This window comes from Ixodes scapularis, unplaced genomic scaffold (genome assembly GCF_016920785.2).
Source record: "Ixodes scapularis isolate PalLabHiFi unplaced genomic scaffold, ASM1692078v2 PGA_scaffold10__122_contigs__length_95168666, whole genome shotgun sequence".
NCBI classification, from domain to species: domain Eukaryota; kingdom Metazoa; phylum Arthropoda; class Arachnida; order Ixodida; family Ixodidae; genus Ixodes; species Ixodes scapularis.
In genome coordinates this window covers 58,201,599-58,225,433 of record NW_024609836.1, presented here as the reverse complement: position 1 = coordinate 58,225,433, position 23,835 = coordinate 58,201,599, and the positions used below count along the sequence as shown (strand labels likewise).

The 23,835-nt window shown below is 45.6% G+C and overlaps 1 protein-coding gene across 1 annotated transcript; it reads left to right on the top strand.

Annotated features, from left to right (window-relative positions):
- Positions 1–1,556: 1,556 nt before the first annotated feature.
- Positions 1,557–21,885, top strand: LOC115331656 (1,5-anhydro-D-fructose reductase-like). The gene is made up of 9 exons (XM_042288566.1): positions 1,557–1,640; positions 3,193–3,420; positions 5,145–5,261; positions 8,069–8,098; positions 11,470–11,535; positions 12,123–12,239; positions 14,034–14,146; positions 20,602–20,735; positions 21,866–21,885. Exons 1-9 carry the CDS (start codon positions 1,557–1,559, stop codon positions 21,883–21,885), a joined length of 909 nt encoding a protein of 302 aa, XP_042144500.1.
- The last annotated feature ends 1,950 nt before the right edge of the window (positions 21,886–23,835 follow it).

The following is a 23,835-nucleotide window of genomic DNA, read 5'->3' as shown; positions in this document are numbered from 1 at the left end:
AAAAAAACGCAGGTCTTTGTAGGAGATATTGTCTAAGCAAGGTTCTTTTTTTTCATAAGGAAGTTTAACAGTTTAGGTATAGTGTATTGTAGCATTTGATTACCATATTCAGTACGACAAGGTACGACTCTGCAATATTCCATGCGTCTGGTAAAGTGAACGAGTTGATTTGGTGTAACTACTGCAAGTTTTGAGAGGGATTTATATCGTTTTCTTATTTCTAGTTTTAAACTCGGGCATAACCTGCATCCGCAGAGGTAATGCATTTTCAGCACTTCAAATTTCTCAAACTGACTATCGCTGTATGAAAATCATAAGTCATATTATATATTATTATTACTGTTGTTATATTTTTTAAAGTCCGATTTGCAATAAGTATTGCATTACCTTCTCTCCTCATGCACATGTGCGAAGATGCTTGTTTCGCGATCAAAACACCACCCGCTAGGTCGAAATTTTTGAAAATGGAAGCGAGAAAACGGTTGCCCGATAAAGACTGCCGGCATAGAAAATAATAAAAAGATACACCCTTTCATAACCCAGGTATTTTATTCTTTACGTTTTGAATGTTTTAACCACTCGTGAAGATACACGACGGGGTCATTTTCGTATGTATGTGACTATGTTGGCATATTATATGGGCGTCACCGGAAAGCTGGCGAACCTTGAACGCACACTACATTTCCTTTGATTATTATTTTGCTGCGATTCGTCACTCGTGTTCACACACATTCTGTGGAACACAGGTATGGTCCTGAAATAAAGCCAAGTTTCACAACGTTCATTCATGAAGAAAAAATGCCGCAACTAAAGCAATTACACTTCCACAATGTTAATAAAGGTACATATTATCCGGTACGCTTTTTTCGCTTCTAAGTAGTGGAGGAACGTTAAAAAGAAAGAAGTTAAAAATAGTAAAGCAAAAAATAAAATTAGAGATTAGTTTTTTATACAGCGGGAGGCTATCCTGCCAGAACATGGCGACATTGTTACCCACTGTAGATGAGAAATTTTGCCATTGCAGTACGACTGCTAGCCTGGGGTCTTGTCCCTAAAAAAAAAAACAAAAAAAAAACAGTAACAAATAAGTCGTTAGTTGTTAATGCAGGGGAAGTTTAATCTGCCAGAACATGGCGACACTGTTACCCTATGTATATGAGAAATTTACCCAGTGCAGAACGACTGCTAGCGTGGGCTCTTTAACGTGCATCACGCTGTAGTGATACACAACCGCACGCCGGCAGGATTCTCATCCAGATCGAGACGGGCAAGGGTGGGTATTGAAACCAGGGCCCCTGGGTTCTGCAGCGCGTGCTTTCGTTTCACGTGCTCCAAGCTGGTGTGCGCTTTGGTGTGCACTAAACCACTCTGACTTAAAATTAACTGTTGAGCTAGTAAACATCTCAAATACAAAAGCGCAAAGGACAAAGACAGAACAGGAAAAGCGCTCGTCCTCTTCGTATCTTTGTTCTGTCCTTGTCCTTTACGATTTTTGCACTGAAGACCACACGGACGCCGATCCCGCCTCCCTCAAAAGAATATGTTTGAAGGTTACGATGAACGAAGAAAAAGAAGTGCTGAAGGTCATCAGAGATGGAGTCCATCATCCTCAACAACGGAATCGCTATGCCGACGCTTGGGTTTGGAACTCGACAGGTATGCGTAATGACGACGATAAGTCGGCGAAATGCTTGCTCGATAACTGGGCATTGGTAGTATAAGTTATAGAGTAGCAAAGAAAAGGCGAATCAAGTTTCAGCTGATTTGTGTCCCTCGAAGGAGGGGTCGGGAACGCTATAACACACAGGTAAGAATGCCAGAGGTCTGAATTTGCAACTTCTAACTAAAGAGGCAAGTGAAGTGCAGGCACTGCACGCGAGTGGCTACGTTAGCGCTCACTGTTCAGCGGACGCTCGTCTTTAGTTAGTGAGAACACGAGTGAACGTTCACGCAGCATTTGTGTCCAGACCGCTATTCCCACTTTAGTTGACGTTGAAAATTCAGCCCTCCGGCCTGGAAGTTGGCTGACTTAAAGAAATGATTTAGGGAATGGCAGACGAGGGGGTAAAAATGTCCCCGGGAAAGATGTACCCGGAAAAAAAAAAAAAAAAAAAGTCCCCAGGTGGGAAGTAGGAAAAAAATGTCCCCACAGAATCCTCTATATCTGGATTTCCCGGATCCTCATGGCCTTCGGGCGGTCCGGTCATATGTTCTTGGGTAAGCTTGGGAAAGCAGGAAAAAACGGCCCGTTTCAAATAAGGGAATATACGATTCCCCGAGGTACACATCGCGACGCTGTTAGCGCAAACACGACGTCAGCGCACTTTCACATTTACTTAGAAAGAGTATTGGTAGGAACGAAATTTTGCCGTCTGCATTGTATCCCCAAATAAGCACTTTCAGTACCTATGATAACTTTGATGACAACCTTTCGTTTCTACAAGCAAAAAGAGAAAAAAAAAAAAAAAACTAGCGATCGCTTGTTTTTGCTAACAGTGTCGCTCTTTTTACCCATTTTGAAATGGTATAGACAAGTACCTCTCAAATTTCCCTAGACACAATAATTTGGTTTTGGTTAAAAGTGTTTTAAATGTTTATTTCACAATGAAAAAGAAAACAAAAAAAAAAACCACACACACAGACAAAAACAGTAATTTGTTTTTTTGCAAACACAATAATTTGGTTTCCAAAATACCCCACAATAGATTACTTCGGTTGCTTTGTGTGACTTCCAGTCTACCTTTTTACCCCTAGGTGGGCCAGGTCATTTGTGACCAGACAATGACAGGACCGCCCGAAGGCCATGAGAATCAGGGAAAACCCCAGCGAAGCACCATTTTTCCTACTTTCCACCTAAGGCATTTTTTTCCGAAAACATATTTTCCGGGGAGTTTTTTTTTTTTTTTTTTTCGGGGGATTTTTTTTTTGGGGATTGTTTTTACGGGACTTTTTTTCCGGGGACATTTTTTGGGGCGTTTTTTTTCAGGGACATTTCTTACGAAACCCCAAACAAGTTAATGGACGAAGTATTTGACTCGTAGGGGTTCACCATATGTGAGTATGTTTACGAAGTTTGGGCATAAGAAGAAGTGGACTTACGCTGCATTCACACTGACGTTCAAGTCGCATCCGCAACGAGGACCTGCTCTTTTTCATTATCCAACTCGCGTTTATTTGTGCTGCTTCTTTAAGCAAGCGCGTTGCGTTGCTTGGGTTGTCAACTTTTCTTCGCGGGGTCGGTGGCAGTTCGAGGAGGATCTCGCCAAGCTCGAACTTTCGGTCGAGACGGCGGTCCGGGCTGGTTACCGGCACATCGACACCGCCTACTCGTACCACTGCGAGGCCAACGTTGGAGCGGCGCTGAAGAGGCTCTTCGCCAGCGGAGTCGTCAAGCGACAGGAGCTCTTCATCACCTCCAAGGTACACCCAAATACTTCACTTTGGTACACCTAACCTGTGTCATAAAATGGCAGCTTATAAGACCGAACCCTCTGCAGCTTACAAACAAGGGCGCGTTTCAGCGTTTGCCTGCACGAGGTGTGGGCACTGCGCCTGCGCGGAAACCAGAATCGCGTGAAGTGAAGTGTCTGTACATGGCCCGTTCTGACAACAGCGCCACCACAGTAACGCGACGTCATGGCCGTGTGTTGGTGTATACTCGTGTTTACCTCAAGAACCGTAAGAAAAAAAAAAATTGAAAGCCGTTCACAAATCTCTGTAATGCGAAATTAGAGCGCAGCTCTTGAGGTATTATGATTGTGCGATACACCGTGACGGGAAGGTACGCAGGAGGAGGGGTAGGGGAGGGTACGAAAGACGAAAGGAGGGTAAGGGTAAGGAATAGGGGTGGGTACGGAGGAGGAGGAAGGGGAGGAGGAGAAGTGGAGGGTACGGAGGACCCTCCCTCCTTCTCAGAGGCACCTTTGTACAACACTACGCACATACAGCTAGACTGCTTTCTGACGCATAGATGTGTCCGGTGACCCTGTTTCCTTTACTGTCCTAAAAAGAATTTCGTACCTGTTACGCGTAACGGGCGTCAGGGGCAGTGCCAGACTTGTACGTAACGTGTTACAAGTAATGGATTACTTGTAAGAGATTACATTTTTCTGTCAATTTGTAACGCTTCAATTACTTCCTTTAAGGAGTAACGATCCTTGTAATTGAATTACTTTTCTGCTGTTATAGATTACAAAATTACCCATTACAATTTTTCTCAATTTCAATTTTTTTTTCTCTTTTTTAGGGAAGGGGGGGGGGGGGGGGGGAGGGGTTAGATGTGCTGGATTCATTGAGCTCTGGGCAACGGTCAATTTTTTTTTCTTTTTCTCTTTCGAAATTACATAGCACGGGACCTCGAGCATTAGTAGGCCACTTGACTATGCTTCGTTTCCGGGTACAATATTTTTTTTGGTACACCGGAGACTACGTCCAGGTATGAAAAATTACCTCAGCGATTGGGTGTGTTTGCGTCACACACTCAGCACTAAGCAAAAACAAGTAGGCTTTTTTTTTTTTTTTCGGACCAACTGAGCGTTAGATTCCAAGGATTATGCTACCATAATAAAGAAAGTTAAATGATAAGTAACGTGAGAAGTAATCGATTACTTTAGAGTACTTTTTCAATTACTTTTTTGAGGCTGTAATTGTAATTGTAATCGGTTACTTTTTACAGTGAAGTAATTGTAATTGTGATTGGTTTCTTTTTTCAGTAACGTGTACAAGTCTGGCAGTGGCTGACAAGCGAACCGTGCATTCATTTTTGCTTAGCGGTTGAAGAAACATTTTGCTTCCTATTGTTATTCGCTGTAATCGACAATTATACATGTTCCCTCTGGAAGGGGCTATTCCCTCCATATCGTTTCTAGCACAAAGTTAGCCCCCCTCTTTTTTCTTTTTTTTTTCCTGCGGCTCCCGGAACTTTTGTAGTTTTGCGTGCGACTCTTACCCCTGGTCTCTCTTGCGCCACTCCCTTACGCGATATATTCGGTGCCTTTTCTCACACACAAAAAACAAACAAAACAAAAACGGTACTCAAATGAACCTACTTGAACGTGACACATTTAGCCTCAAATAGTAGCCAAGATAGTTCCGCGCAAACAGGAACAATGTGAACTCACGAGCGCCTTTTTGGACCGCCCCAGCTTCCGAGGATAGCTCACTCCAGGGACAAGGTGTGGTATTATCTGCACAAGTCCCTGGAAGACCTCATGCTCGACTACATCGACCTGTACCTAATTGAATTTCCGGTTCCTGGCCAGGTACGTAAATAAGGATATTCGAGTTGTGTGTTTGTTTGGACAGCGGGAAGGGCAATCAGCCCCAATGGGTGTATGTTTTTCGGCCCTCATGAAAGGTTAGTTGCCTGACCGGTGAATAGAGGGCGCTGGCGCGCCGGACGCCATTAGGTCGCTTCAGTTTTGTTGGTTTCGGTTTCAACGTGAACGCGAAACACACACACAAAAAAAAGCTCAACCAATGCACTAAGATAATTACCATTGTCTACGGCTGTACTCGCTAGCACTAACTTCCCGCAAAAAAAAACAACAAAACGAAAAAAAAAAAAAAACGAATGATGCATCGTGAACAAGTGTGTCCACAACCTGGATTAACAATGTATTGAATCGCGAAAAACAGATGAACTGGTTCTGCTTACTGTATGGTTCTCGTGGACGCTAACGTTTTGTGAACTGCGCAGACTAAAAAAGATCTCCATAAGGCAGAGAATGTAAAAAGAAGTGATATTGTAGAGGCTTGCTCTCTTCGAATAAATTACTCGAGAAATATTGGGTAGTCTAACATAGGCCGAGTAGAAAATTTGTTTAACAATCTGCTCCGCCATAAGAGCATTTCGCAATATTGGCCCTATGAAATAAACTATTTGTTGTATGGGCATTTGCTTACAACGTACTGAAGACGTTCTGAAGATAGAAGTGACAGGCCCGTCAAAGGAAGTCTGACACTTCCGTAGAATTTGTGAAATAAAATTGAAGGGCGCAAGAGAAGCGACCTTCGGCAAGTTCGGCTGAAATCGAACTCCAGGCGCCACTCCGTGGACCTGTGTAGACAGATTTATTTGTCTGAACAGGTGCGCTTTGTAGAAATCGGCGTCGCCAACAAGTAAAAGCAAATACCTATTAGCTATTGACGACGCTGTGATCGGGTAGTTTTTATGCAGAGGGCTTCTAGTCGGCGCCATACTGCAGATCCCCAGGCACTTCAGCTGTTCGCGATGGTACCTTACGCGGGGAGCCCCAACTTTTGTGTTGAAATAATTAATTGAATTGAACTGGTTATCTTGAAAAAATTTAAAGCACTCGGAATATTTCAGACATATATGGAACCGAGCACAGTATGCAGTATCTTGAAATTCATAAATAAACCGATCAAACGAATTTTAGTACCGAAAAAAAACAACGATCAGGGTGTCAAAACATGTATAGATGTGATATTATGAATAAATATTTGCCTGAAGTGGGCGTGCTGTTATTTTTAGCGTGAGATACTGTTTTATATAAAAATGCAAGTTAAACGTTTGTCAGTCATCTTCACGAGTTACCCAATGCAATCAAAAGCAACTGTTTTCGACCCGTTATTATTACAAAGCACAATGGCTTCAAGAAACACGGATAGTGACAGCTTAGCCCAATTATATGCGAGATCGAAAATACTATGCCGTAAACGAATTTTCGCGTTCTAAGTAATTTGCGAATCTGGGGGTGGGGTGCGGGATGGAAAAGCGGAGCGACGAGCTGAAGCAACCTAATGGCGGTCGCATTTCACGTGAATCTCAGATGGCAGCAAATCTGACATTCTGTGTGATCACGTAACGCCAGCGTTGGTTATAAAATGCAGATGATTGAGGACATGACGTTACCTGAGACCAGGAATCTCCAATACGCGGCCCGCAAGCGGCCCGCTGCTCCCAGCCCCCATTCCCATGCCTCGAGATTATAGTTTCCTATCTTTGATTCACTTCCGCTTGAAAAGGAGCTCTGCTCGTGTAACGTGTTCGCAGATTTTTCACTGTTTTGTTTTGTTTTAGATCGAGTATTACATCGCCTAAATATTTGCTTCTTTTTCACACGGAAATCAACTGGAGCGGCAATACTAGTGCTAGGTTACGAGCGCGAGCTCTTTTCTCAAGGAGGTTCTTCGGTTGCACGAACTCTCGCTCAGCAGGAACAACTGCAAAAGATAAAGCTATGAGCTGGGGCTTCTAGCTGTCAAAAAATACCTTTTAAAATACAAGTGTTTTCTTATAATGCGGTTATAGAAATCATTAGGAAATAAAAAAAAAAAACTTTATGACGAGATTTTTCTTTGTGATGCCTGTTGGGTCTAGTGAAGTATGCGACTGGACAAGGACGTTGTGCTTGCTCTTGTTCTATTGAAAATTGACAGCACTTTAGTGTTTTAAAACATTGTTATAACATCGGGTGTGGGCCCAAATTAGTCGTATACGCAAATAAAAGCTCAAGTTGTCAAGACTGTGAGCTTACGAAAGGCAGAGAGCACAAGGTTCCTTCTTTAGAACATATGTGGAGTGTCACTGGGACAGTCGGCTGCTTTCAAGGTAAAACACCATTGCTGCTCTTTTTTTTTGTGCAAAAATAGCAAACTATCCCCGTTGGCCCTTGACCTTTCGCAGGTGAGCTATCCGGACCGCACACTGGAATGCCCGCAGCCTTAAATAAAAAATAAAAAAAGAGAAGTTTTTATGAGCAGACGTGCACCTAGACCCAATATATTCGTCTATCCGAACAGTGGCGTTGCTGTAGTCTGTAACATTTAATATAAAAATATCTTATCACTAGGACAAAATACAATATTGTCTCTTTTCCCGACAAGGTTCATGTTCTCAAACTTTCGCGTTCTATCATCATCGCTATATCATAGATTCGCACGGAGTTTCAGCTTTCTGCGACCGTCCGTATAGTTTCTTCATGCAAGCCAAAAAAAAAACGGGTTTTCTTTTTTTTTTTTTTTGTGTGTGCCGGGCCTTGTAAGATGGAGACGATCGCCAAATGTGATTTTCAACTCATGGTATTTCCTCTTTTTGCCTCAGCCTGGTTTCCTCAAGCGAGGCTCCCAACTGGTAGGCTGCCTTCAACCTTTAGATCTGAATTTACCTCGCAGGTGATGATCGTGGTCTCTTGGGTTTGTGCCGTTCAAACGAACCCTTTAAAAGAGCGCGCGCCATATATACGTCGTCTCATCCTTCGATGGACTAAAGGCCAAAGCCACGGACCGCCAGGTCCACTCACGTTCCACGCTAAACTATGACGCAATTAGCATTGACTAGGTTTGAACGAATAATGCTCCGAATTCAAAAACGCTGCGTCATTTTTATAGCTTCGACACTGCAAAGGGCCAGTACGTCGTGGCTTTCTTTACAGTGTAAAATCGTTGAGTCACTCATTGCTCAATCCGAACCAATGTCCGCCAATTCCCATCAGTGATCCGAGACGCGGGCACCGCGATGCGTGTATCGAAGCGAAATCCCACGCAATGTCTAAGTGGCTCGTGACTGGATCTGGCAATTTGTAGCTTCTTTAGTCCATCGTAGGGTGAAACGAAGTACAGTGGCTGCAGCGCCAATTGTCCGAGTTCGGTATTGTTTGGGCATGTCCTTATTGGACACGAGGGCCTCGTCAGCGTTCGGCGAGGATCCAATCACAGGCTTCGTGCACAAAAAAATGGCGACCGCTAATGTTGCTTGACGGGGTTTCGAGAAGGGTCTAAATGTTGATGAGATTTGGTGCAATAAATTCAGTGATTAGGGTGAGATAAAGGCGGCATTTATCGGGGTGATATATTCACTGACAGCTTAAAAAAGTGAAGAGCGTGGCGTGTCCGGCGCATCTCATTATCGCTCGCAGCCAATGAGATTTAGCCGATAAAAACGCGGGAGAGCCAATCACAGAGCGCGAACATTTTAAGCTACGCCCTCCGTTTCTTAAGCCGTCCATGACAACCGGGCGCGCAAACCGCGGCAAATAGAGGCGGGCAAAAACGACTGAATAGAAAACATACAAAAAAGTAACATTCTAATAAAAAGAAAGAAGAAACCAACGCATTGCAAGTTGCAACAAATACCGAGAATCGTCATTCTCTGAAAACAACAATTGTTGAGGTCCACTTACTATAAATTAGGTCATATATATATATATATATATAAAGGAACAAATGCAGATGAATGAACCGTACTTAATCCAATGAATCAAAGAATCAAAGTATTCAGGGACCCGCCGAAAGCCATTGGATTAAGTACGGTTCATTCATCTGCGTATACACTCTAATAAGAAGCCCGTGAGTCTGCTTTCCCGCACAACACTCAGAGAGCCAATCAGCGCAACTTACGGAGGCAGCTCAGCGAATGGCGATGCCGAAACATCTGTTTAGACCAAAAAACGCAGTCTGAGTTGTGACATTAAACAATGCAAAACGTCACGCTTGCATTGCTTAATGTCACAGTCTGTGTTTTTTGGTCTAAACAGATATTTCGGCATCGTCATTCGCTGAGCTGCCTCCGTAAGTTGCGCTGATTGGTTCTCCGAGTGTTGTGCGTGAAACCAGACGCACAGATTTTTTTAGAGTATATATGTTCGTTTATATCCTCCTCGGAGACCACGTACGATGGCGTGAAGTGCCCGTGTTGTATATATATATATATATATATATATATATATATATATATATATATATATATATATATATATATATATATATATATATATATATATATATATATATATACAGGCCTAGGTGTTTCAGAGAACGCAGGCCAAATCGCTCCTGAGAAAACTACTCATCACAACGAAAAAAGGCTTGCGGCGTTTTGGTGATGGGCCAGGGGCCCTTTAAGGAAAAATATTAAAGTCCAGGATATTAAGTTGTTAATTATATTTGCGTAATTAACGTTTTTAATATTGTGTTTAAGGGCATTGTTTAAATTAGAAAAATTGCTCAGCATCATCGAAAAGTACTGAATCAACAAATTGCAGAACGACAGAAGGCACACGAAGCATTTTACGGCTTTCTGAAAAACCGCACAAATTCGACAAGTTTTTAAGTTTTGGTTTGCTATCGGAGCGCATCTCAGCCCCGGCGGCACCGCGCCCCGTGGAGAGATAGTGCAACCAACCTCTGCTGCGCTGTCATCGCGCAGCAAAGCTTGGTTGCACTATCTCTCCACGGTATTCCACGGTTCGTTTATAGACACACGCGCCAGAATACAGCCGCCATTGCTGACCTTCTCTTGTCTTACCGAGATACCAAGCCACTAAAACTGGTGTGGACGAGCCTCCACAAAGGCCAATGCTGGGGAGAAAGACAGAATACAATCTAAAATGGCAATAACCTGGCCTGCTATGGTAATAATCAGGTGAAGTAAACGTAATAAGGGGAGACAAAACTGAAGGTCAGTTATGGCGGCGCCCATGCACAGCTGCTGCAAAGCGTCTATATATATATATATATATATATATATATATATATATATATATATATATATATATATATATATATATATAGACGCTTTCGCGGTAAAGTGTATATATATATATATATTGGGGCGCGTTTGGCGCGCGTATCGATAGATGGCGTCGGGAGCAGCGTCGGAAGGTCTAGCCGACCAGCGAAATAAAGCAGACGACACGCAGACGAAATCCGTCGGTAGCAAAAACGCCATCGTTAAGCAACCTCGTTTTTTTTAACTTTAAAGTTCTGTTTTTATTTTCCGCATTTATTTTTAAACCAAAGATGCATAGAATAAAATATTCTGTTGATTTTAATAGACCACGGTCGTCGTGAGCAGTTTCTATAAGGAGGCAGCGCCATCTATCAATATGTGCGCCACACGCTCCCCGCCACTCGACTCGGTTGTCCGCGTCGCCGTCCGCCGTTGACCCTGGCAAGAGTTTTGGACTTACTTTTTTTACAGAAAGGAAGCTACGCTTTGTAATTTTACATTATAAAACCGACCTCTGAAATATAGGCTTGACGAGAAGTTCAGATTGCTACGTGCAGGCGACGATTTTTACGGTGCACTTTAGATCGAGCCTGGTTATTTCAGCCACCCTATATGTTAGGGTCTGATAAGGTGTCACAGCTATATCACTGTGACTATACCGTTGATTCACACACGATTGCTCTTATTTTTTTTTTAAGTGTATACGGAGCGCAAGTTCGTCTGCTTCTTTTGCAGGAGTTGTGGTGACGTCAGAATGCCGAGCTCTAGTTGGCTCTGATCAATGGATAATAGGTAGGCCTCAAAGGGCCTTGAGGTCTACCCACTTTATTTCAATCAGCGCCAATCACAGCTCGGCGTTCTGACGTCACCCCAACCCCTGCAAGAAAAGCAGACGAACTTGCGCTCCGCATACAGTTTTAGATTTCCCTATACTTTTTCACAGCAGACTCGCCATCACATAGTGGGCGCAAATGTTCAACAAGGGTGTTCCGCAGATCCTGAACGAAAGGGACGCCGATCCTGCCATGACGACCTCCGTCGACCTCATGGAGACGTGGTCGGTGAGCGTGCTGGACCAATACGCCACTGCGGCGATGCTGACGCGAGCTGGTGCTTCGTGTATGCGGAGCGCAAGTTTGTCTGCTTCTTGCACAGGGGTTGCGATGGTGTGAGAACGCCGAGCTCTTATTGGCTGCTTAAAAAAAAAATAGTGGGTGGACCTCAAGGCATTTAGCACTTAGGTCTACTCACTATCCTTTCAATCAAAGCCAATCAGAGTCCGGCGTCGTTCTCACGTCACCACAACCCCTGCGCAAGAAGAAGACGACTTGCTTTGTTTTGTTTCGGGGGGGGGGGGGGGGGGGGGGGGGGGGGCGCCTATGATAAAATGCTGTATGAGGGGGAGGGGGAAAGGAGGTCCCACCAAAATGGAAGATTCCGGGGGGGGGGGGGAAACCCGGGCCCCATGCCCTCCCTCCCCCCCCCCCCCCCCCCCCCCCCGCCCCCTGCCCCCTGGCTACGTGCCTGCTCGTCATACACTAATGATGGCGTTTGAGGGGAAAGGGAGGAGGTCTTGTCTTCAAGGTAGCACTGTCTGAACCGTACGGTAAACGGTCGTAGTTCATAAACTCACGAGAGTTATTTTTAGGGCATGGAAGACGTGTTCAACGGTCGCATTACCCGAGCCATTGGACTGTCCAACTGCAACTGCAAGCAGCTCAAAAGGATCTACGACTGTTCTAAAATCAAGCCTTGCAACCTCCAGGTTCGACGCCGCATTCAGTGTCCTTTCCCTAGCACGCGGGAACGGAGACAATGCAAAGAGCAAGTCTTCTGCTTCTTGCACAGGAGTTGCGGTGACGTCAGGAGGACGGCGAGATCCGATTGTTTCTGACAGAAAAGATAGTGTGTAGACCTTAATGCCATATGCCCTGAGGGGTATACCCACTATATTTTTTTTTATCAATCAGCCAATAAGAGCTCGGTGTTCTGACATCATCGCAAGCCCCGAGCAAGAAGCAGACAGACGTGCTCTGCGCATAGTGAACAAAGTGCATTAGAAGACGAACCAATTAAAACCAACAAGCAGACTCTTCGCGTTGTCGTTTGCACGTGTCCTTTGCCTCTGTCTAGTGTAGTCATAAACCTAAGTCCCGTTCACACACTTGCGTTTCACTACGACCGAATGAGACGAGACCATTTTTTTTTAAGCCTCTTGAGACGGCTTGCGACCGCCTGCATCGCTGCGCTGCCTGTCATAAGCCTTCACAAAAGGCTTAATAACCGGTCTCATTCGGTCGTAGTCGAAGGCAAATGACATGTGAACGGACCTTTACGACTGCATGTTGGCAGCTTGTACTCCTACCATGCATACAAAAGGAAGTGTTCTAAATATGGTCCTCTCCAGAAGAGACATTCTACCAGAGCGTGGTGCTAGAGGATTTTTGTTTTTTGTCGCAAATACAATATATACTCCCAATTTTCGAACTTCCTTTATCATTTCAAGATGCTCTTGTCTCTCAGTGAAAACTTCTAAAAAAAGTATAGGAGCGTAAGCACCCCCTTGGAGACATATGTTCCTTTAAAATAACTGAGAAGAAAAAGACAGCACCGCTTCTATCTTTGCTTTTGCGGAGTGCAACCGATTCTGATAGAATAGCCTTCTAGATACGCAAGGTACGCAGCTTGTCTAGCTTATCTTCTATTCTGTGACCTCCACAGTGGGGCGCGCACTCTTTTAGTCAGAAATGTAGAATCGCAAGCGTCAGCAAGACGACTCGTAATTATTTTGTTGCGTAATTACAGGTGCAATGGATAGATGTTCGCCCCACAAGAGTGGCAAAAAATATACTATTCCCATCCGCTCCAAATACGCATTTGTAGCAACTCATTCCTACGTCTTGAGCGTTGCCAGTTGCTCACATACGAACATTTTAGTAAAATACGCGAATCAATGGAAGGGTGTTAGAAAAAAAAAAAGACATTTTGTTTGGTTGGGAAACAAGCATTGGCGCCTGTCCCGCTATAGGATTAAAGTTGTGACGACAGTTTGCTCCAAAGTACATTATGCGAAGCTGAAGTTCGCCTGCTTCGTTTGCAGGGGTTGTGGTGACGTCAGAAAGATGCCGCGCTGTGATTGGTTCAGCGCCAAATTGCATCGTCAGGACACCCGTCGCTTTTGTGGGTGTGTCATCACCGACGAAGCCATTTACGCACAGCGAATACGTCGCGAACCGGCAGTTTTTTTTTTCTTTGTGTGATTGGCTTAGCCATTGATGTGACATACCCACAAACACAACAATCACCTTTATGATAAACTTTCTGGCGCCACCCAATTTGATTCACCGGGTTGTTGCGTCAGTTATGGTCAGACTTAAATTGAAACAGATACCAACGAGACACACGGGACCTTGTTACTTTTAATGAAAAAACAACAACAAAAACCCGCCCTCCTAAAGTTTGTTGTTCCGAACCAGTGTTTATGAGGAGAACGCATACACATAAAAATAAGAAGGGAACCATCCAGCGTTCAGAATGTCACATGACGCGACTCGTGCAGATCGAGTGCCACTTGTACATGGCCCAGAACAAGACGGTCAGCTTCTGCAAGAACCACGGCGTCGCGGTCACTGCCTACGCTCCGCTTGGGAAGACCAGCGGCGTGCCCGGATTGTGAGACACTTTGTGAGACGTATATGGGCGGATAAGGCGCTATCGGTGAACATGCTTAATGGGTAGCATGTTTGTTAACACGCTGTAGTTGGCTACGCGTTTCGACTGCTGTGTTTACATAGTCGTTTAGCCCACTGCCCTTTCGAAAGTCACATGCCGATTATTAGAAGGTCGGAAACACTGCCCAATGGCGGAACGACTGATATCGTGGAACCTGCGAGTCATTCCATAAGAGAGTGAACGTCGGAGCGCGGTCAACGATGGAAGCCGACGTGCCCATCAAACAGCTTCGAAAGTGCAACGTCACTGCACTCGTCACCTTTCTCTGTGAACTGTGAATGTTCTTTTCTAGCTTCTAACCTAACCTAACACATAAAGTGTGCCGGGACGTAGCGTCCATCGTACAGGGATTCCATAGCTACCAACAGAGGGCAGTCTCACGAAAGGGTTCTATACGCTCCGTGCGGGAACTATAGGGGGCGCTTTGAAAAACGCGCGCAGCGCCGCTAGCCGAGGAGCTGGCGTTCGACAGTGAGGCGCGTTCAGCAGCCTGCGGCGCCTTTTCGCATGCCAAGCTGTGGCGGCGGAAGCGCGCACGGACGAAACTTTTGCTTTTTGAGTCGATACGTTGAGGGTGACGTTGCATGAGTGCTGGGGCAGAAGGGCATTTAGCTGTGCTCCACTTCTTATATATTGAGTTTGAGTCGTTATTAGGGGTAATTTTTCTAGTTGCGGCCGAAAAAGGAGTTGGAGCAATTTTCCGAAAAACAAGACGGCTGCCACCATAATTGGTCTGAGTGGGAAATTTATTTCGCTCGTCGCTGTAAACGTAGGACCGTTGGAACGATTATATTTGGAGGCGAGTGAGATGTTCACAAAGTTTGTGCACGAAGTGTGCCAAGTTTCATTAAGACAGCAGGTGTGAAAGTTATGTTTCTAACGAATAAAGCTGTACGGCATATCCAATATTGGACACAAAATGTTGTGTTATAGCGGGCTGTGCAAATGGAAGATTTGGGCACACAGGTGCTTGGACTTGACAGTAACATGACACAGTCCTTATTATGCCAAAAAGAGGCGGCATAGGAAAACCAGGTCGAAATTTGGTTTAGGCGGCGTAACTCAATGGGAACCGGTTTTGACCATGAAAGGGCTGTCAAGAGAATAACACTGGTCGTGGGAGGTGGAGACGTTTGATGTAGGAAGGGAATAGTGGACTGTACTTGCAATCGAAACAACTTTACGAAAGGTGGTTCCAAAGCTGAGAAAAAAAAGTTGCCGGCCAACACACGGTTTGGCCGTCAAGGGCTTTGCGGTCAGCTGAGGTGCTGATTTTCGGCGCACAGGTACTTTGACATGACCCTAACTTGACACAACACTTATTATACCAAAAAGAGTTGGCATAGCGAAACCAGGTGGAAATTTAGTTTGGCGGCGTAACTAAGTGGGAACTGGTTTTGACCGTCAAAGGCTGTCAAGATAATATTACTCATCGTGGGAGCTGCACACTTTACAGGTGGGGAGGGACCAGTGAACGGTACTTCCAGTTCGAACCACTTCGCGATAGGTGGCTCTAAAGCCGAGAAAAAAAATGTTGTCTAAGAACTCGGGGTGGTCAGCGTTTCCACATCCAAAAGGAGGCTGATCAAGAAAAAAAGCACACCACATAAACCTCAATACTCAAACGTCGATTCCCCATGATTCCGAGTTTCACTGTTGTTTCTTTAGATTTATATTTGTCACTTTTTTTTTACCATTTGAACCTTTCTACATGAAGTACAGATTGCGTGCCATACTTGTCCGGAAATATCATCGACACGTACAATGGGAACAAAACTTCTTTGGAGGGCATTCCTCCAACGAAATTGGCAATGCATACCCGCGAGTGTGGGATGGCATTTCAGTTCGTCCCATCGGCGCTCACACATGTAGGCGTCACTGGTACGAAAACAAACGAAGAGCACAAAGCGGCAGTCTAGAATATGTCAGGCGTGCCGACACAATGGCAGTCATGATCGGGAGACCAAATTTCTCGCGTCGTACGGCACGGGTCCGTCGTTGTCGCTTTCCCACAAAACATCCGCGAGGTGAAAAACTGTGAAACTTTGTCCCCACGAGATAAGACGCATAACTATTGAAGCACTCAATGACGCAGCACAGGCAGCACTTCATGCTGTGAACCCAGCGCAACCGCACCGCTCCGACTTCAATGCGTACCAACGTACGCGGCGCGGTTTCGGTTTCGTTTTCTGTGGGGTTCCCACTGCCTACCTTCGGTACCGGCCGCGCGGCGGCGCGCCAGTCGCTGAAAGAGGGCGAGAGAGAAAAGGGGAAAGGGCTACCGGCGTTTTCCCCCTTTCTGATTGTGTAGAAAGAGTGAAAGTCCCGGATGAGAGGCTTGGCCGGTGTTGGGTGTCTGCTGTGCCCCCCAACTTCGTTCGCGCTTTCTTTTCGGTTTTAAACTCGCAAACTTAGTTAGAGCCAGAGGCTTCGATGGCAACAGTCCCCCGGTCATCGGGACACCATTGCTGGGTCATAGGGTGCACGAATAAAAACAAAGCTTAGAATACTGTTCGAGGACATATGTAGCTGGCAAGGAATCCGGCAAGGCGAGAGCGGCTGCAATGTCTTTGAGCTCCATCGCTTTCCACATGACCCCTGTCTCCGGCGGCAGTGGATTGCGTCCGTAAACCGAAAAGGCGTTTCCTCAACGCCATCTTCTCGACTTCGCTCGGAACATTTCGTGAATGGAGCGCGCACCAAACGCTGTACCGCCGATGAACATGGGGTACGCTCGCAATGTGCGTGCGAGTTTTCTCATGATAACTGAAGTTTCAGCTCGTAAAATTTTGTAACTGAATTTGTCTTAATAGTGATAATTTGCAGTGGTGACTGACTCGATTTTATCATCTACAACACTTAGTTGAAGGCTCATTTCCGCCCCCGGGTGAGGCTGGAAATTGTTGAAAACGTATTTCTATTGTTTTTTTTTAGTCTTTTTTTTTTTTTTTAATCGCGATCTTCTGCGCGATACCAGCGAGCCGGCAAAAGCGTCCTTGGAGTGCCGCTGGTGGCTTGTTTCCTTTGACTAAGGCGCTTTGAGGTGCTTGATAGTCGCTGCAGGGAACGTCTCGTGTGTTGCGATCTGCGTTTTCGAGCCCAGTGTGCACGCTTCTTTGTTTGGGTCATGGCAACCGCCAGTGTGGCGACGGGGGGGGGGAACAGCGGCAGCGAACGTGCCAGCTATAGAAATTGGAGGTGAGTACCCAAAATATTGCATCAAATAGTAAGATAATTCGTGGCTGCTTCGAGGCTTTCTGCGGTTCGATAAAAGTACATCTGGAGCGTCTTCGTCGTTCATTCACAAGGAAATATAAGAACAGGGACACGAAGATAAAAACAGCAGAGCAAGAAGTTATGTAGCAGCTCAGGGCGTTTACAAAGTTAATTGAGTTTCCCGTTTCGTGTATAACTTGTTGATTACAACTAAAAGCGGCTACGTTGAAATAGGCCCATTGCAAGCAAAAATGTATAAATGGTTCATCATTTCCAGCCATGCGGAAAGCAATGGAGCTTAAAAACCTTCCGGCCATACTTGCCTTGCCGGATTCCATGCAAGCTACATAGGTCCTCGGACAGTATTCGACGCTTTCTGTCGTTATTCGTGCGCCCTATCACCCAGCAATGTTGTCCCGATGACCGGGGGACTGTCGCCATCGAAGACCATGACTCTAATTAAGTTAGGGAGTTTGAAACGTAGAAAAAAGCGCGAACGAAGTTGGGGCACTGCAGACGCCCAACACCGGCTAGGCCTCTCATCCGGGACTTCCACTCTTTCTACACAATCAGAAAGGAGGAAAGCGCCGGTAGCCCTTTCCCCTTTTCTCTCTCGCTCTCAAAATGGCGCTACCCACGATACAACGGTCTATAGACCTTTGCAATCGCTTATCACCCGGGTGAAAAATGATGAGTCACTGAGCTGTGGACGCGTGCGCAGCGTTCAATATACCGCACAGCAAATCAACAGCGCATACTCAGAAGGCGTTTCACAGCCCAGAAGAAAAAAATGGAAGCGCGCAGATGACGATTTTTGCAAAGGTCTAGAGTGCTGACTGTTGGGCGGGTTGGTGCTGAATTTGAGACTACAAGGTAGCGCTCTAAGACAAGGACAACATGAAGAGAACTGGCCCCCGCTGTGCGCACAGTGGCGTCCAGTTATTCCCCTTTTGTTATTTTCTTCGAGCGGCACCATGTATTCTAAAAGTAGTCGTTACGCACTCCGCTCGATAACCACCACGCTGATTTCACAGCCGGGGACCGGTGCAGATCGTTGCGATCCTGGAGGTGATAGTATGCGGTAGCGGAGGTAGAGACGGCAAGCATTTCTTTTGCCTTATCTCGCTGTGCAACCGATAAGTCGAAGGTAACTACAGTCCACAATTAACCACCAGGGTCATGGTGATCTACTGTGTTCCCTGAGGTGCCCAACGTTTTATTAGTTTCATGGACGCTTCAATACACAACGTGTTGGAGACGCGTTCCAGTCATCGTATATGCACGAAGTCGCTCACAGGCAGTCTTGTAGGCGTTACTGAGAAAAAAAAAGTAACCGATTACCATTACAATTACTTTATTGAAGAATGTAACTAATTAGAGTAATCAATTACTGCATAACAAATGTAATCGAAAAATTTCCAGAAAGTAATTGCTTCTCGTGTTACTTTTATTAACTTTTTATTACGACTTCGAAAATGCATACATATCTTAAAACGGTTGCATTTTGTTTCGTTTTGTCATTTGTCGTCCCAAGTTTTCGTCAGTCATTTTCCCAGGTTTCCTGCTGCGACACTGAAGACCCTCTCGACTGATGCACTTGAGGGAAGATAGGTGTTGTAGCGCACAAACACTGCGTACCAGTTCGTGGTTGTGTTTTGCTTTGACCGGCCGCTTCCGAGTCCCCTAGGAAGGGAATCTCTTCATTGTTGAGACCGCCTGTTGAAAGCGTTTCTAGGGGGAGGTGGGGGGGGGGGGGGGGGGGGGGGGGAAGGGGGCGAGGCGAGATGTCGTGGCTAGATGGGGTCAGTGCAGAACACAGTCCTCTTTGCCGCGGCCAACGCGGATCGTAACAACCAGTACACGAGGCCCTTTGGACAGCTTGACAGTCAAAAGGTCGCTTAGCATGTTGACACTTTAATCGTTCTGGTATCTTTTTATTTTAGTTGCTTCGGGGTAAAAAAATGAAAAAAGTCCAACGTTGGTGCAACATAGACGAGTGACGCACGGGCAGAGAGAGAGAGAGAGCGATTTTTTACATAAAAGAACGACTCAATAATTTTAGCTATTTTGGAAACAGTATTGATTAACCCTAATTAATGATAATAAAAAAACAGTAATTGATTTACAGGGAACGTTACCAAAGACAAAAAAGTAATTGAACCGTTACAAAGTTACACTAACATGTAATTGATTACAAGGAATCAGTTACCTGTAACTCGTTACGTACACGTTTGCTGACAGGCAATACATGAGCCGTGGCACATGGCACATGAAGTAGCTTGCCGTGCCCCAAGCGCGATACATGCTCCTTTATAAATGTTACGGTGGTGACGTCAGGTTAACTTGCCCCACGATGTTTCTTTTACATCTTTCCACTGGAGCACATGATAAAGTGTCTCTCATTTAGAGCGCGCATCAAGGTCATCTGGTGGGCTAGTTGGTAGATCATAATATGAATTAGATAGCGCAACACGACAAGGAAAAGTAGAAGAGGGACACGCTCTCTCCTGTGTCGCCCTGTCCTGTGTCCCTCTTCTACTTTTCCTGTTATGTTACGCTACCGAATTAATGGAGTGCGTATCTTTGACCTCCATGACGGCGTCATATTGGTCGATGCCATTTCTTTGCATATTGCCTGTGATCGCGCGCTACAGCAGTATGGAGTATTCACAGTGGCTATAGCTGAGCCCGCGGCTCCTGAGCGTCTGCTGACGGCGATCTTCCACTGTTCTTTCGTAACGTGCATTCCACACCATCATGGTTGCCGGTCTTGGCGGCCTATAAATGTGAGCTCGTTCTGGGCATGCGCAGTGAACAGCGAACCCAAATATTGGATCGAGTGAATACCCCTACCAAGTACCACGAAGAGCGGCACCGCCTTGACAAGAACATTGAAGCGCTATATGTAATCGTGCATATATATCTGAGGCGACTGATTGATCAAGTAACAGTTTCTTTGGCATGTAGGAGCGAACGCTGAAGGTATACATACCTGTCCCTCCTTTCCCTAGTATATCACTGATATTTGGATGGGTAATATAGTAAACAGGAATGATAAAGAAAGGTTCCTCAGTCCGTCTCCCTTCTGCGGAGGCGCAAGTCGTATGAGGCCATACCAAAGCTCATAAATGAGAGAGCTCTGGACGCGCGCAGTTCGATGGCCAGTCATCCACTGATAGACCCGGCGGTGGTGGACTTGGCTCGGCGCCTTCATCGCACTCCAGCGCAAGTGCTTCTGCGGTACCAGGTTCAGCGGGGACTCGCCGTGCTCACGAGGAGCGAGAATCCCGACCACATCCACGAGAACTTCAAGGTGGGCGAACAGTTCTGTGTTATTTGTTTCGTTTAAAGCACGAAATCCACTCACCCCGGAAATGTGTCCGACCGCCCGTCCGTGTAGTTCGAAACTAAATTTAGCGGGGAAGTGAGCGTCACATGACGTCAGGGCAACGCGCGACATGTTTTCACACCGCGACGTCCCGTCACGTGACCGAGTCGTGCGACCTCTGGTCATGTAGCACCACGACTTGAATCTGCGATGTCAATTTCCTCTTCTAGATTCAGCGGGGAAATTGACGTCACTTAACGTCGGGGCATCGTGTGACACAACGACCTGACGTCACGTCACGTGACCGGGTCATCTCGGGTCACGTAACACCGCAAATCGACTTTGTGACGTCAGTTTTCCCGCAAAACATTTGTCGGGGCAGTTGATGTCACGTGACACCGTAACGTCACGTCGCAGGATGTCGATTTCGCCCTAAATGTAGCGGTGGGGAAATTGACGTCATGTGACGTCATAGCATCACGTGACACCACAACTTGACCCCGCCGACACGACTGTATAATGTAAGCGATTTGCCTGCTGGGCTATGCAACGCCTTTTGAGCATGCGCTGTTGCTCTGTTGTGCGGTATATCGGACGCTGCGCATCCGTCTACAGCTCAGTGACTAAGCACTTTTCGCCCGAGTTATAAGCGATCGAAAGAAGACCTTAGTATCGCTTATCACCCGGGCGAAAAATGCCGAGTCACTAAGCTGTGGACGCCATCTGCAGTGTCCGACATACCGCTCGGCAGATCGACAGCGCATGCTCAGAAGGCGTTCCACAGCCCAGGAGACAAAGATTGCAGCACACAGAAGGCGATTTTTCCAAACGCTACGTGCATCTATGACGTTCGGGAAGGGAGGGGGGATGGGGGGAGAGCAGGTTTTGTTTTTCAGGCTGTATCCCTTTGGCAGGCTTCGAATCACTAGTGCTCATGGTCACCGTGAGATTGCAAACCTGCCAAATATACTTTCGCGGTCGTGCTGTATGGTCCTTGTCCTTGTTGGTCCTTGTTGGTCCTTGTTGGTCCTTGTCGGTTGTTGCGTTTTTGTCGCTCAAGTTGTTGCTCTTTTTTTTTTCCCCGCTCAAAGAGGCGGGACTTGGAAGTTTCTCAGGTGACGCCTTGTTTACGTGATGCAGATTTTCGATTTTCAACTGACTCCGGACCAGATGAGCATGCTGCAGGGGCTGGACAGAAACCTAAGGCTTTTCAAGCACGACCGCTACGACAAGTGAGTATTCTATAGCGATGCAGTTCCCACGAGATCGGAACTCGCTGTACGTTTCGAACCCCTAAACACTGGCGCTTCGGCCACGCCGTGCCGATTATCAAAATCCCACTCGTAAAAAAATCTGGTTTTAAGGTGATCAGCTTTCTTATGATCTTCAGGCGACTTGGAGGTATGTTTCTGGCCGTTTATTTTGCCCGCTAAAATTGACAAAATAAATGATGTCACATGACGATGTCACGTGACCTATAAACAAATTCAGTTTCCCCGCTAAATTTAGCGGGAAAACCGATTGCAATTGAAAGAAAAAAAAAATCTGCCCCCTCCCATAAAAAAAAAGGACAAAAACGCATGGCACTGAGATTTGCTTATTTTTAGCTGTTTTTTTTTATGCCAAAGGGGACGCGGCAATTTTCTTATGTTTGGGACATCTACGAAAACTTGAATTGGGATAAAGAAACCCCTGACCTTCGAAAAAAGTTCTTTAAAAAAAAATCAGTTGTATTTTTGGTGATGTCGTGCTGTAAATTTCTGGAATCGGCGTAAGACCCATGTAGTAAAAAAGAAAAAAAAATGTAAAAAAACTGTTGCGTACCATACGAATATAGGTGAGCACCTAATTACTTAATAACATGCCATATCCTACACTAAAATACAATCATTCAAAGACGTCATTTTGAGTCCAAATAGGTGCTCCAAAGAAGAGAAACTTCATATTATTTTTTTAATCATCTTGGATCTGGGTGTTTGGTGCAATACTTTTTTTTTTTGTTATCTTAAAACTAAGAAATGAATTGCTTGTATTAAATTTTCAGCGTCGTTTGGTTGCCTTTTAAATGACAAAATCTCCCGTTTATGCAGGAACAAATTGAAAGCCAGAAAAAGTATGGCCAGCGGTGCCCGGAACTTTCGAAATAGCCAAACGTTTAAACCACCTCCTCTCTTCAAGCTATATAAAAAGAGAAAACTACTTTTATTATTGCTGAGAAATTATCTTTTAAAGATGAGCCTCTCTAACCATGCCTCTAGGTGTCCGCCTCGTAGGCGAAACACGTTCCACCTAGGGAGCCTTCATGTGCGCTTTGCTAGGGTGATGCCACCCTTTGTAATACCACTCGCCGACAAACCAGCAGCCATTTTGATTCTCGGCGATAATCCGTGGGGTTTAAGTTATAACCCTCCCCGAAACAAGCACCTTATCTCACAAGTTCGAAGCAGCGTTGTGGAACCCACGGAGGGAGGATTAGCATTTTCCCCCTCGGATGGGAGGACCGACGGACACAAAGGCCACTTTCCGGCGCACGGGGAAACAATGAGAGAAACAAAATGGCGGTGGAAGAGGGTGTGGGAAAGGGAAACAGGCAGTTGGCATCACTCTAAGCGAAGCGCACATGCTCCACCTAGCTCCACCGAGGCTTCAACGGTGTGAGACGCTGCCGCAAGAGCGCAACTCAAGTCGGCTAGTTCTCGATCGGCGGTTTTCGGGCGGAAAGAAAACGAATTTCGAGTCTCAAATTACGTTCTGGGTAGTTGGGCTTTCATGTGTCACGTACAAATAAAAACCTCGGCGAGCATAAATACCTTACCAGTGTCCCTTTAGCTACATGGGTTATATGCAAATTCCAAAAATCCAGAGAATATCAGCAAAAATAAGACTTAGTTTTTTGTTTTTTTTTTTCACAAAAAATAGTTTTTTTGGAGTTTCAGAGGCTTTATTCAAATTAATTGTTTCGTATATGTCCCAGGCATACAAAATTGGGAGCCATTCCACTTTGTAAAGGTGGATGACCAGCGAAGCTATTCAGCGCACGACACAGACGTGACACAGAATTTTGAACAAAGGTACGAACACATTT